Source organism: Miscanthus floridulus, chromosome 8, assembly GCF_019320115.1.
Source record: "Miscanthus floridulus cultivar M001 chromosome 8, ASM1932011v1, whole genome shotgun sequence".
Taxonomy (NCBI): domain Eukaryota; kingdom Viridiplantae; phylum Streptophyta; class Magnoliopsida; order Poales; family Poaceae; genus Miscanthus; species Miscanthus floridulus.
Genome location: NC_089587.1, coordinates 220,202,915 through 220,216,366, shown reverse-complemented (window position 1 = coordinate 220,216,366; position 13,452 = coordinate 220,202,915). Strand labels below are relative to the sequence as shown.

The 13,452-nt window shown below is 40.6% G+C and overlaps 1 protein-coding gene and 2 non-coding genes across 5 annotated transcripts; 2 read left to right on the top strand and 1 right to left on the bottom strand.

Annotated features, from left to right (window-relative positions):
- The first annotated feature begins 35 nt into the window (after window positions 1–35).
- TRNAA-CGC (transfer RNA alanine (anticodon CGC)) lies at window positions 36–108 on the top strand. The gene has a single exon. It is a non-coding gene; the product is annotated as a tRNA-Ala (tRNA).
- Window positions 109–2,616: 2,508 nt separating this feature from the next.
- On the top strand, window positions 2,617–12,685 carry LOC136478208 (probable NOT transcription complex subunit VIP2). Of its 3 annotated transcripts, XR_010764194.1 has the most exons (16): window positions 2,617–2,834; window positions 3,748–3,849; window positions 4,452–4,557; window positions 4,651–4,814; window positions 4,995–5,343; window positions 5,908–6,114; window positions 6,190–6,291; window positions 9,038–9,126; window positions 9,211–9,285; window positions 9,411–9,830; window positions 9,964–10,016; window positions 10,108–10,149; window positions 10,962–11,106; window positions 11,193–11,280; window positions 11,378–11,467; window positions 12,437–12,685. XR_010764194.1 is itself a non-coding variant. In XM_066476565.1 (15 exons), exons 2-14 carry the CDS (start codon window positions 3,832–3,834, stop codon window positions 11,265–11,267), a joined length of 1,845 nt encoding a protein of 614 aa, XP_066332662.1. In that variant the 5' UTR covers window positions 2,617–2,834; window positions 3,748–3,831; the 3' UTR covers window positions 11,268–11,280; window positions 12,437–12,685. The 3 variants fall into 3 exon arrangements, 1 of the variants encoding a protein (XP_066332662.1); XM_066476565.1 differs by lacking the exon at window positions 11,378–11,467; XR_010764195.1 differs by lacking the exon at window positions 2,617–2,834 and having other exon boundaries at window positions 3,748–3,865.
- LOC136478905 (small nucleolar RNA snoR35) lies at window positions 4,480–4,557 on the bottom strand. Its single transcript, XR_010764563.1, has one exon. It is a non-coding gene; the product is annotated as a small nucleolar RNA snoR35 (small nucleolar RNA).
- Window positions 12,686–13,452: the final 767 nt, after the last annotated feature.

Here is a 13,452-nt window from a genome sequence, read left to right as displayed (position 1 = left end):
ATCTTAATCTCGAAGGGAGACAAATAAATGACATTGGGGACGTAGCTCATATGGTAGAGCGCTCGCTTCGCATGCGAGAGGCATGGGGTTAGATTCCCCGCGTCTCCATATCCTCTCATTTTGCAATTTGTTTTCTTTTTCTATTGTCAGTGAGGATCATCTGTGAATGGTGAATGCAATTTGTTTCTTTTCCTAGTGTCAGTGGGTTTTGTTGGGATGCATGTGTATCTATCTCAATCTACATGTATTGGAATGAAATGGAATTAATTCTATTCTAATTCACTTCAACACACTGGATAGAAACGAATATATGCGCATCCAAACAAGACCTAAGGAGTAAATGCAATTTGTTTCCTTTTTCTAGTGCAATTTGTTTTCTTTTTCTAGTGTCAGTGAGGATCATCTGTGAATACGGTGAAGTATCAAGAACCACCTAGCAGATCACATTAAGGCATTGTTTGGCTGCACTCCTATCCACCTCAATACATGTGTGTTTGAGTGAATTGAGGTGAAAAATAGTTTAAGTTCCACCTCAATCCACTTCAATCCATGTGGATTGAGGTGAATACGACTACATTCAAACAAGCCCTATGGTTAGAAACCACCCAACAGATCATATCAAGATTAGGATAGACCTGTGAAGTTTATTCCCGTGTATCATCGTGAGCTAGGGTGCTAGCGGTCGTTGTGACCATTCAGTGAAGGTGTGGTAACCTTCTAGACGGTGACCCTCATTTTTTGTATGGAGTGGCATCGTATTGGTGTGCGGAGACGAGAAGTTCCTCTCCGTTTTGGAGAAGCTAGGTGGCCTTACCGAGACTTTGTGATTCACGCGACTAGCTTTTAGTTGACGAAAGTCTTGTGTGGTAAATTTAACACCGTGACTAGAACATATTTGGTGTCTGGGAGCGTACCTTGGTGGAGCTTTACTATTTGGCAGTGGATACCAAGTGACAGTGTCAGAGCAACTGCCCAGCTACCCCCAGGTGGTTGTCTGGACTTGTCGACGAAGTTGAAAAAAAGTTCTTTTAATAAAAAAAAGAACACTGCAATTTGTTAGGTAAATATTTTTGTATAATGATGACCGTTCAGGCTCTAAAAGCTTTTGGCCTCCTCCACTACCACATGATATATCATGTTTTCAGAAGTTTGCGCTCTTTTACTTTATCTCCTTACTTAAAGGGGCAAAAGATGATAACTTTTGCTTGGAAAATGCGGTTATTAATTTCAATGAGATTGCCTTTCTCAACCACCACCCACCTTTTCTTCAAGATTCCAGGTCATGTTAGAGAGTGAAGAAGGGGGAGGGCATCTTCTCGGCGGGTGAGGCGAGGAATCAACTCGCTAATGCAGCGTGATCCAGGGAGTTGATGCAAAGGCGCAAAGCAGTAGGGGACTGTTTGGTTGAAGCTCTGGTGCCACACAACTTGGTTAGGCATTTATCTTAGATCTAGATCATCAAAATGCAACACTTGAGAATATTACTTGGCCTAGACAACCTGGTTGCCTAGGCCGAAGCCTGCGCTGTCTAGCATGTATAACTTGGTGTCTCAATGTGGGCGGCGGGCTTCTACCCCATGATCATCAGTTGTAGGACCACAACATCGAGTACCAACAAAGGCAAGTTAACATATCGACAACCAAGAAAATGCAAACTTAGAATAATGTCAACTAAGAGAAGTTGAAAATTTCAATAGCATTATGGGAATTCCATATAAATTCTAGTGACAATGAAGTAATTTACTCAGAAGAACAAATGCCCTCCACTCTCATCCGATCGATTGCAGATGGGACATACCGTGTAGATTCTCATGCCTCTCCGATTTATTCTTAGAGCTACAGTGACATGCGTCATTCTCCACATAAAGTGCTTCATTTTATTTAGGATGATATTAAACCTACTAGTACCATTACGTAGTAGCCATTATGTATCCCAATTCGTTATGTGCACCTATCAAAAACAATATGAGGCTCCCTTTGAAACAAAGGAAAAGCATAAGAAATTTAGTTGATTTTAATATTATAGGAAAATTAGGTATATAACTTTAGAACAAATGATTATAAAACCTTATACAATTCCTTTGGATTCCAATGAAATGTATAAATAAAATCATATAAATTTTGAAGGAAAACTAGTATGTTTCCTCTATGTCTACCTCTCGGAATTCTTGCAATTTTTTTTTGTGTTGCATCCAAAGTCCAAAATGGTAATTTTCATGTATTTTGAATTTCTGTAGGTTTGTAAGTTATATGCAACTCTAATCATGCATTTTTTTTTATTTCTATGTTCTGAGAATCATACATTTCAAAGTGGTCTGAAATAAAAAAAATGTAATTTACAGAGAGCCGTCCAGATCAGGCCCATTTTACCCCTCGACCCCAGCCTCGAAAGAAATCCAATACCGGCCCACTCAGCCCGCGTAGACCATCCTCCAACCAGATCCATTTCATCTGTAACGGACCAAAACCCACCTCCTCCTGCCCCTTCTTTGACCTGGCCTGGGGGCACCCGCCCAGGCAGATCGATCCAGCCCCAGGCGCTGGAAATCGACGGCCTGGGTGAGGTGCCTGGGCCAGGCAAGATTCCCAGTCTTCAAAGCAAACAAGCCCAAGTGCCTTTCTCCTCCCCTCCGCTCCCCTCCCCGTCGTCTCTCCGTGTCAGTTTCGATTCCTCTCGCCGTCGCCGACGGCCAGACGCAGCGCGTCTCGCCCTCTCGCGAGTCGCGACGCTCTCCACATCCCCCCTGGATCCGCCGAGCGCGTCCGCCGCCGCCGCCGCCGCCGCCGAACCCGATCATCTCCGCCTCCCGCGTGACAGGCGCGGCCTCCCCTCGGTAAGCATGCCCCGTGCCCCGGTTTGCCCTAATTCCCCGACACAGACCCCGCGATTCCGCTCCCATCCGACTCCCTTACCGGCCTTTTGCGTCCTTCGATCCGTTTCTACGTGTGTTTCTGTTCGTCCATCCGGCGATTGCCGATGTGGAGTGGGATCGTGTTATATGTTCGCCGGAATTTTTCCTTCTTTGCTTTTCCTTCCTTGCTTTGATGTATGCGTGTGTTAGGTTGCGGAGATTTGTGTGCTCGTACCTGCGGAGAAGGATTGAGTGTGTGGGATTATATTCTATGGTTCAGCAGTTTCAGTGTCAGCTCTCATATGCAATGTTGCTGCTGTCATGTTTTGAGCTGATCAGGTTATTCTGGAATGCACTAGTCTAACCCAGTAACCCAGTAGTTTATGGCACAAATAACCCTTCTACATGTTTCGAGGTGTTTAGGAAAATCGGCATGTTTTCATATTGTGCTGGCACATGGTCTGCTTTATATTGGAAGGTTGGCCTGACCAATCTTTTAGTGTTCAAAATTTCTGCAGTTATTGTGATAATTGTAGTTATTTAGTTTTCGAATGATTTTCTTATAGCTTACTCTTTCCAGTCGTTTCAAGTGATCCTTTTATATTTTTTTTTATGACTTTCCTTTTTGTTGATGGTTTGCGATGGTTTTCATCTCAGCCTTCCCCATTTGCCCGGGATTTAACAGCTTTGTTGTTGTCATGGCATTTCAACTGAATGACAGATATGTAAAAACCAACTGATCTAGGGACAAACTTGAATTTGGTGTCTGTCTTTCAGTTTCATTGCTGTACTTGTTATATGTTGTTCACATTGTTTTAATATAAGGTATTTTCCTTGTTCAAAGGATTCCCTTATTGTACTGACTACTTATAAATGTATCCTCTTTCTGTTTCAGGTTGGAAGGGTTCGCTGCGTCATGCATTTTCTGCGGATAATCTTCATTTGCCCTTGAGTCTTCGTTTCTTTTGGTGTCTTCAAAATGTCGGGCTTGCTGAATGTACGTACTTGCACAAGTATACTTGCCTTTGGATTTTCTTGCTATCATTATGGATTCATGTTCTTTCTATTTGTTTACTACATTGGGTCCAGAATGGATGATATTCTTGAATGAAAGTCAAACTTTTATATAACTTCAATCATCACCAGGCAAATCTTTTTAGAGATATCATGCAAGAGTTATATGAATGGAATCATCATCAAAAGTACTTCATTGTGTCAACAATATTTTTAATGTTCGATATACGGTACTTATATTAGGTGATAGTTAAATTGTGCATTGTGAGACAGCGATATTTTTAATGTTTGATATACGGTACTTGTATTAGGTGATAGTCAAATTTGTGCACTTTGAGACTATCAGCAGGTAAATCAGGGCAGAGGTATTGTTACATTGTGATCTGGTAGGTCATTTGCTTGTTTGTTTACACTCCTTTTTTATGTTTTTTTTGTGGACAACAAATGAGTATTTCATCTTGAACTCTTTGATGACTATCTCCTACTCAAACTTCTTTAGGGGCCTACTTATCTCAATATGGTTTGCAGGCTTTACTCAATATTATGTTTATTTTTTTATTAACTCAGTTTTTCTTTCCTTGGCAGTCAAACCTTAATAGTTCAGCATCAAATCTTCCAGACTCAGCTGGAAGGCCATTTACAGCATCCTTTTCGGGTCAATCTGGATCAATTCCAGGTTTCCATCATTCTGGTGAGCATATATATAATACAAAAAACTTTGGTTAGTCCATTTATACTACATGACAGGCATTAAGTAAGGTTTCTTTTCCTGATATTTTCAAAGGCTTGCATAACACTCATGGAAGTTACAACCTTCCAAGTATGCCTGGATCACTTGCACAAAGGAATGCTGCCATGAGTGGTCTTCTGTCCTCTGGGGTTCAACAACCTGGAGGTAGCATTCCTGGGAGATTCCCTTCAAACAACCTTCCGGTTGCCATGTCTCAGGTTCTAATGCTCACCTTTATTCATATATATTGCAATTCATTTTCTTATTTGGTGGTAAGCATACATGTTCACTTTAATGTCTTATGGGATCCGAGGACCAATTTTTATAGTTCAAATGTCTGTTTCTCTGTCTGTGCATCCATGTGGAACAAGATGATTTATTGTTTGGTCCCTTTGCAGATTCCTCATGCACATTCAGGTGTCAGTGGTAGAGGGATGAATTTTGGCGGAGGTCCGGCATTTAGTAGCAGCATGAATATTGGTGGTAACATCCAAGGTTTATCCGGTGGTAGTCGCAATTCTGTTCCTGGGATGTCAGTATCTCCATCTTTAGGAAACTCGGGTCCACGGATCACAAGTTCTGTAGGAAATATTGTAAGTGGAAGCAATATTGGAAGAAATATAAGCACTGGTGGTTTGTCCGTCCCAAGTATTGCATCACGGATGAATCTGAGTGGCAATGCTGGGAGTGGTAGTCTGAATGTGCAAGGATCTAGTCGAATGATGAATGGCTTGCTTCATCAACAAGGTAATTGATTACGTGTACCCATAAACAAGTGAAATGTTATATTTTTTAATTTAATAGATTTAACTGGACTCCATGTGTCATGGTTGGCTGGCTTGTTTCTGGTCAGTTGTAGCCTCAACTCTTTAACATGTTATGTTGGTTGTCCACTTGCTTCATTTCTTGCTCCAAGGTTCAAGTTGAGCACCCACCTTTCAACTTTTTCTTGGCATTAAAATTTGGCAATGAGAAACAAGCAGCCCACTGCCCCCATATAATGTATTATCTTTGTAGCCTGTTGAATCAGCATGTATGTATTGCTATTTTTTGCTTTGTGGGAATAGGTAGTGCTAGAGAGTAAATTGCAAGCGAGTTTGTGTAATTGTGAGTGAGACAGGAAAGCAACTCATGATCCCAGATGTATATAGCATAATAGTACCTGATCCTGATATAAGCTTGTACGTTTTTTATTTGTATAATTGTGAAACAAGTCTCCAAAAATTTTAATGGTTAAGAAGTGTGCTGTTTATTACTTTCTGTTTATCAGAGTTCATGTCTCATCCAGCCTTTTTTAATCTCTGAAACCAGCATCTCCTCAGTTGATAAATATGCTTGGAAGTTCATATCCAACATCTGGAGGTTCATTATCGCAGAACCAAATTCAAGCAGGAAATAATTCTCTTAGTTCTATGGGGATGTTGCATGATGCCAGTGACACTGCTTCATTTGACATAAATGATTTTCCCCAATTGTCTGGCCGGCCTAGTTCTGCTGGTGGTCCGCAAGGACAATATGGTAAGAGTGCTGGAAACTAATATATTTCTTAATTATTATTTGGACATTGATTTTGCTAATTTCTTTAAATTGCAGGGTCACTGCTCAAGCAAGGAGTTGGTGTTAACACCATTGTGCAACAAAACCAGGAATTCAGCATTCAAAATGAAGACTTCCCAGCTTTGCCTGGATATAAAGGTTGTTCTAGTCAAATTTGTTACTATAAATTGTCGATTTAGTGGGATTTCCTCATTTTGCCATCTGTGGTGCCGATCTGTTTGATTGTGTATATATATATTTTTGAAATGAATTGTGTTACTGACCTTGACCTTCCAATATCAGTTGTGTATCTTCTACAGTTTGTTGTTATAAACTGGCCCTTGTTACTCTGTATTTGTTGAGTACTTGAGCTTAGCATTTGAACTGTTTAGTTTTCAACAGTATGACCCTGGCTTGGGTTGTGAGCTCAATCTTTCAATTTACTATTTATCTTTTCCTCAAGTTAATCAGAGGTTATTACGCTTTCATAGGTTTAATGTGAAATCTTTTTGTCTGTCTTGTTGCAATTGGCTTTTTCCTTGGCAACAGTAAGGCCCTATCGTTAGATTCTCTTGTACTCTCTCCATTCCAAATTATAAGATGTTTTAGCTTTTCTAGATATATAACTTTTGCTATGCACTTAGATATACACTATGTCTAGATACATAGTTAAACTAATGTATCTAAAAAAGCCAAAATGTCTTATAATTTGGAATGGAGGGAGTAGCATATACTGTCCCATCTTTGACAATCCCTGCGTCAAGTAGAAATACACGACTAGTATCCAGATGAGCATTTGCAAACCTGCCAAAGGTATAACATGATGTGAACAGTTCTTAACGGCGAACTCATCTTGCCACTCTTATAAAGTGGTCTGCCTTACTACATTGGATATTGGCAACAAAGATCCAGAAGGCCAACACAAGTTTGTGGGTGATCATACCCATAGGACACGATGGAGCTATAGATGGATTGTCTAATCATCCTAAGCCTTGGCTATATTTGTGGTTGTTATTGATATCCAACGCGGTGGATACACTTTTAGACTTGGCCCATAGACACACTTTTAGACTGGCCCATAGCCACAAAGTTCCTGTGTCAATGGGGTTGAGGAATGGAGTCGATGATTGTGGTACGCTATTTGGGAGAGGTTTTGACGCAATGGTCGAAAATGATCCCGCATACCCGGGTTGGGCGACATTCCCGGGTCGAGGGTCGATGCCTTTGACCTTGTTTTATGTGACTATGACTAGGCCAAAGATGGCAAGAGGTGATAGAGAGAAGAATCTATCTACGTAAAAATCTTGTCTTTTGGATGTGTTATCCATCTTCTAGCTCTTTGGTGACCGACAACAAAAGTGGTCTTCAAAGTAACAAAAAAGCCCGACAACAATAATGAAGAAACCCGTCACCGAGCCTATAATAACAAAAAAGGAATCAATAGAAGACCTGGCCCTGTACCAGCATATCGGTGGTTTTTCCCCTTTTTTGTAGGAATGAAGGGCCAATATTGGGATTATTCATCAAACTGCTGGCCAACTAGAATTATCATGGACCATTATTTGATGGTCGATAAGGGGAGATTCGGAAAATGTGCGCGTAGCGCAGTGGTTCGGGAGCTGTTGTGTGACCTACAGGTCGGGAGTTCGACTCTTTTCTCACAAAAAAGGGCCACTCTCTGTGCTATTTAATAACCACGGTTTGTGGCCTTTTCTTGACCCTGTGGTTGAGACTTCTTCTTAATGAAATATCTTGGTTAATAGTTTTTTTTTTTGTAATAGGTGAGATTCGTAACATAAAAAAAAGGTCCAATTATAACTTGCATGCTTGTGCGAACATGGCAACCAGTCTGTAATCCTTCTGTCAGCATTCTAGTAACCAAAACCAAAAGTGAGCACACAGCTCTTGAGTTTTTCCCCTTTTGATGTTGTGGAATCATCTTTCAACAATTCGTACAGAGAATTTGTTGTATGATCTTGTGATGTTGTGCTTGTATATGGAAACAACACAAGTACACTACTACAATCCATATAAGACATGGAAGGTAAATTGGCCTTTATGAGGTAGCACCTGAACCATCCAGAGATGTTCAAGCCCTTAGGATTTCTCATGAGATCTGACCATTTCAACCAAAATAGATCAAAAGAACCTCCTAATTATGAGATGCAATTGCTACTGAGGTACGATGTTGCGACCCTTTTGGCTGGACATGCGTACCCTGAGCACTATGAAGCTTCACATCCCTTTTCGTTTCTTGCGTCTTTTGTGATGCACCAAAATGAAACAAAGTTTGCAATAGGAAACAAAGTTTTGCAATAAGGTCATACTTTTGAGCCAATTATTACATCCTTTTTGAGTCAATTTTTTCCTTAGTTGTGTTACAAATCTTGAATCATTGTTATCTTTTTACCTGCCTTTTGAACTGATTCTTTTCTCTGTTGTGAAGTATTAGTGGATTGCCCACCTCTTCCCAATCGCTTAAGCTTTTGGGTTCATTTGGTTGGTGCATGAAACCTAACATGGTATCAAAGCCAGAGGTCTCGAGTTCGAGTCCGAGTCCGAGTCCTGATAGAGGCATCTTTTAAGTCCTCCGCTCCCTTCTTTATTTCCACGTTTGCGCCTTGTTCTGGCTGCATGTGAGTAGTGGGAGTTTTGTGAAGTATTAGTGGATTGCCCACCTCTTCCCAATCGCTTAAGCTTTTGGGTTCATTTGGTTGGTGCATGAAACCTAACATCCTCATTGGATTGGAGTATCACTCCTTCATAAACCCACACAAAAAAATAGAATCTTATGTTTTATTGATGCTTGACATTCTCTTTATGGACATTTCACTAGTTAATGCATTTATTCTTGTTAACTCTATTTTAACAACTTGGAAAATTTAATAATCTCTTGTGTTATCAGGTAACCCTTCGGATTATAATGCTATGGAGTTGCATCATAAGAAACAACTCCACGAGAATGTACCTGTAATGCAATCGCAGCAGTATCCTGTGAGTTAATTTTCTGTAGTTTAAATAATCATCCCCTTGAGTCCTTGTCTTTTTTTTTTTTACATAATATGCACACATACACAGATGGCAAGGTCAGGCTTTAACTTAGGAAGTAGCTACCTACCTAATCGTCAACAACACCAGCAAGGTGTCAATTCAGTAAGTACCCCATGATTTTCCCAAAACAACCATCCAATTAATCTTTCCAGAGGGATGTATCACTTTGATGTTTATATTGCCCCTTTGATTGAACGATGGTAGTAATCTCAATTATGTTCTATCAGGTCCAGAATGCCGGATCCCACAATATTTTACTGAGACCACCCAGTCAAACTTCTGGTTTGGGATCATATGATCAATTTCTGCCGCAATACCAGCAGCCGCAGCCTCAAAATCATTTCAGGTTTGAGCAGATGTCTTCAGCTGCACATTCATATCGGGATCAGATTCAAAAGATTCAGGCGGGACCAACACCACCTGATCCATATGGCTTATTAGGATTGCTGGGTGTTATAAGGATGAATGATGCTGATTTAGCATCTCTTGCTTTAGGAATAGATTTGACAACATTGGGTTTGAACTTGAACTCACCAGATAATCTATACAAGACATTTGGCTCACCCTGGTCGAATGACCCAGCAAAAGGAGACACTGATTTTCGAATTCCAGCTTGTTACTTCTCTGAGCAAACTCCACCACTACAGGTAAGCACCCCGTAACTGTAGGCTACTTTCGATAATGAGATTTTTAAAACCACGTTATCTGATATAACCACCAGAATTTTATCTTGATGTGTCTGGTTCATATTACATTTTAACAAATTCTGTCTTGTTGCAGCCCTTACTTTTTCAGAAGTTTCACATACTAATACTATTTTACATCTTCTATAGGTACTTCCACAGTTCTACCATAATATTTTACTTCATTAGGCTTGTCATTTACTCACCATAGTTTAATCTGATTATATTTTTCTTCTTGCAGCATGCCAAGGGATGAAGCTCAGCTGTATGCTGCCAATGAACTGTGAGTACATTGAGGCCATTTCTTTAGCATATCTTCGTGCTATTTATCTGAGTTTTCATGCTCCTTGCTTTTTAATGTTTCTAGACTTTTTTGTAGTACTGTATTAAGTGTTACGATCACATATCAGCAATATCCATGGCAAAGATTAATATCCTTGTTAATGCTGTAAAACTTGTTCATAAACCAGCTGCCAGCCTAACGATGGGTTAATGATGCCAGTTTCCACTTATTAGAAGCAAATGTAACCTGCATATATGAACCTAATTCAGCGAATGTTGAACCAGCCGAGCTTTTGTGTTATATAATTCGGCACTTTTTCTGTTTTTTTTTTTTTTGTGAAAGATTATGTTACTTGTACACACTAAGAACCTATGCATGGATTGTTGTTTGGGTCAGTAAAGCCTTGAACAGCTGCTCTAAGCAGCTAGACTACCGGACCACAAGTGTTTTCAAATTTACTCTTTACTTCTCATTTTAGTTAATGAAGTTTCAGTCCATTACAATATTTGTTTGTTGGTAGTTAGCTAACTTTGATGAGTGTTTGTGTCGCGTTGCTGCGTGTCCCTGGAGTCTTCTTCTAGGCTTAGCCATTTTTCAAGATATTGCCATGAATTCTCTTTCATTCTGTCTACTATTGAATGACAGCAATAGTATCTAACTATATTTGTCAAAAGCTACCTTTTCACATGTACCACACTTGACAACCTAGTGCAGCATAGCTAAACCAAACATAGATTAAACTGGTTTTTATTTTTTCTTTATGTATATTAACCTTAATAAACCCTATAGTGTATTTGATTTTGTCTTCTCAGGTATAATCGGGGATGGTTTTACCATAAAGAAGTGCGCTTATGGTTCACAAGAACTGCAAATGTGGAACCTCTAGTCAAAACTCACCTCTATGAACGTGGATCTTACCTTTGCTTTGACCCAGAGATCTGGGATTCAGTCCGTAAGGTTTGGTCCTGTTGATCTATATACTGGAAAAAATATGTGGCATCTCTTGTACACTTGAAAGTTACATTATCCTGTGTTTACTGCAGGACAACTTTGTTCTCCACTATGAACTGGTAGAGAAAAGGCCAGCCCTGCCTTCAATAGCACAAAACGTTAGATGAAAAGAAAATCTGGGTAAGACTCTTCCCAGTAACCTAGTTTTATTTGATCTTCCTTCTGTAGTAGCCAATGATTCCAATGTTATTTTCAATGCAATATTTAATTTCATCAGGTACCTCCTTAGTCCTGACTCATATTTTCCCTGTTGGATGGGACTAAGAAGTTCATATTCACATTATGCCATCATTGCCTAACTTTTAAGGTAGGTATTTTTTGTCAGACAAATACTACTTGCAATGCTGTTTGGACTGCAGTTCATTGTTTCAGATTTGGTGAGATCTAAGGTGACTTGGATCCTGCAAATCCCAGGGTCGTGTATTTATTTGGGTTTAGTTTTGGTTTGGGAATTTAGCACTGGGGGTGAGGACGTACCTGATTCAGGCATGTTTGGAGGTCACCTGAGAGGGAGGCTGGCTTGGCAAAGTTGGTGGTGTCATGGCAATGTGGGTGCTGTCCGCCGCAGCATGTTGGGGTCTAGGGGCAATTGACGGGTGTTCTCGTTGAAGATGGGTTAGCTGATAGTGGATTTGACAGCATGAAACCGCCTGAGATGGAGGAGGGCAGAGCAGCGGAGCCCTGCTTGTCAAGGCAGTGGTTGTGATGGCCTCGGGAGGGCGAGGGAATCGGGTGTGGCATCGAGATGGACAGTCAGATTAAGGCCTTATTTGGATGCGCATGTATTCATCTCAATCCACGTGTGTTGAAGTGGATTGGAGTGGAATTGAACTAAATTTCATTTCATTCCACTCCACATGTGGATTGAGGTGGATACACGTGCATCCAAACAAGGCCTAAGAGAGAAAATCTGGGTATGAGAAGTAGTCCTTTAGAAAGGAAATTGGGCTTCAACAGAACCTTGCTCTCTTCTATGTTTCATTGCATTACTTTTTTTTCTTTCTTAAAAGGTGCGGTATCAAATGGTATCTTATTTCACAAATAAGGGATCAGGATGCATTTGGTTTTGTGTTTCCTATTAAAAGATACAGCGTCCAGTGCCATATTGTTTCGCAAAAAAGATTGTGATTTATTCCCATTATGTGTAAACAAAATTAATAATGCATTGCAATGTATCCAATCATGATTTATCCATTGTTTTTTAGATAAGTGAGCTGATTGTAGTTAATTTTGCTGTAATTTGAGCATAACTTCTGCCCTGGTTTCACATGGGCAGGACTAGGAGAGAAACTCTGAAACATCTAACGATCTGCAGGGAGGAGGAAGCTGCAGAACAGAAGTGGGGAATGTCCAGTTGACACCCCTTGTAATTATACTAAAACAGTGGGAGCGAATGTTTGCATTTTCCTTCGATCGTGGGGAGTGTGCACTCCCCCTTAAAACTGCCTAATGTTCAGGATTAGTTTCTCTGCACAGTTACCTCACCAGCTTCAAATGACAACGCATAGCTGGTTTTAATGTCTTACCCTCTGTCGACTGTCGAATCATGTCATGTCGAGGCTTCAGCGAAAGATAAACTGTCTTGTGGTAGAACTGTAGTATCCTAAGGAGGTTTTGGGGAGCGGCGTGCACACTTAGCGTCACTGTGTGCACATCCCGCCACATCGTCGAGTGTTCGAGTAGGACTACTTGCGAACAGGCGAAGATGTCTCGTCGTTGCCTTGCAGCTTGTTTTAATGTCGTGACCCCGTCCGGGCCGTGACGCTTGAGGCAAAGATGTTTTTTCTACCTGACTCTAACGGGCAACCGTGCGTCATTCAGGTGCAACCACTGTTTTTCCTCAAAAAAAAAAAAAAATGCAACCACTGTTGTTGATATAGGCTGACAAAGTGGTCTATGTCTACGTTGTGAATGCACAAAAAGAAGAAAAGGATGAATTTGCATGTCCGGTACCTATCCTTTACACCCCCCCCCCCCCCCCCCCCCCCCCCCCCCGAACTGAAAGTATAGTTTCTACCCTGCCAGATCCAACAGCCATACTCGAACTCCACAGGCAATGCACAGTCACTCCCCCCTCTGCTCTGCCCCCCAATAGCAACCCGAGCAAGCAACCTACTAAAAGCGTACGAGGACCTGCTTAGTTGGCGAATTTTTTTGTGAATTTCGTCTAAACTGTGTAATTAGTTTTATTTTTTATTTATATTTAATGCTTCATGCATGTATCAAAGATTCGATATGACGGGAAATCTTGAAAAAATTTGCAAAATTTTGGAAACTAAACCGGCAGTGAGT

Coding starts and splice junctions, on each gene's coding strand:
- LOC136478208 (XM_066476565.1), top strand. Junction 4,558..4,650: donor TCCAGGTTTCCATCATTCTG/GTGAGCATATAT, acceptor ATATTTTCAAAG/GCTTGCATAACACTCATGGA. Junction 4,815..4,994: donor TTCCGGTTGCCATGTCTCAG/GTTCTAATGCTC, acceptor GTCCCTTTGCAG/ATTCCTCATGCACATTCAGG.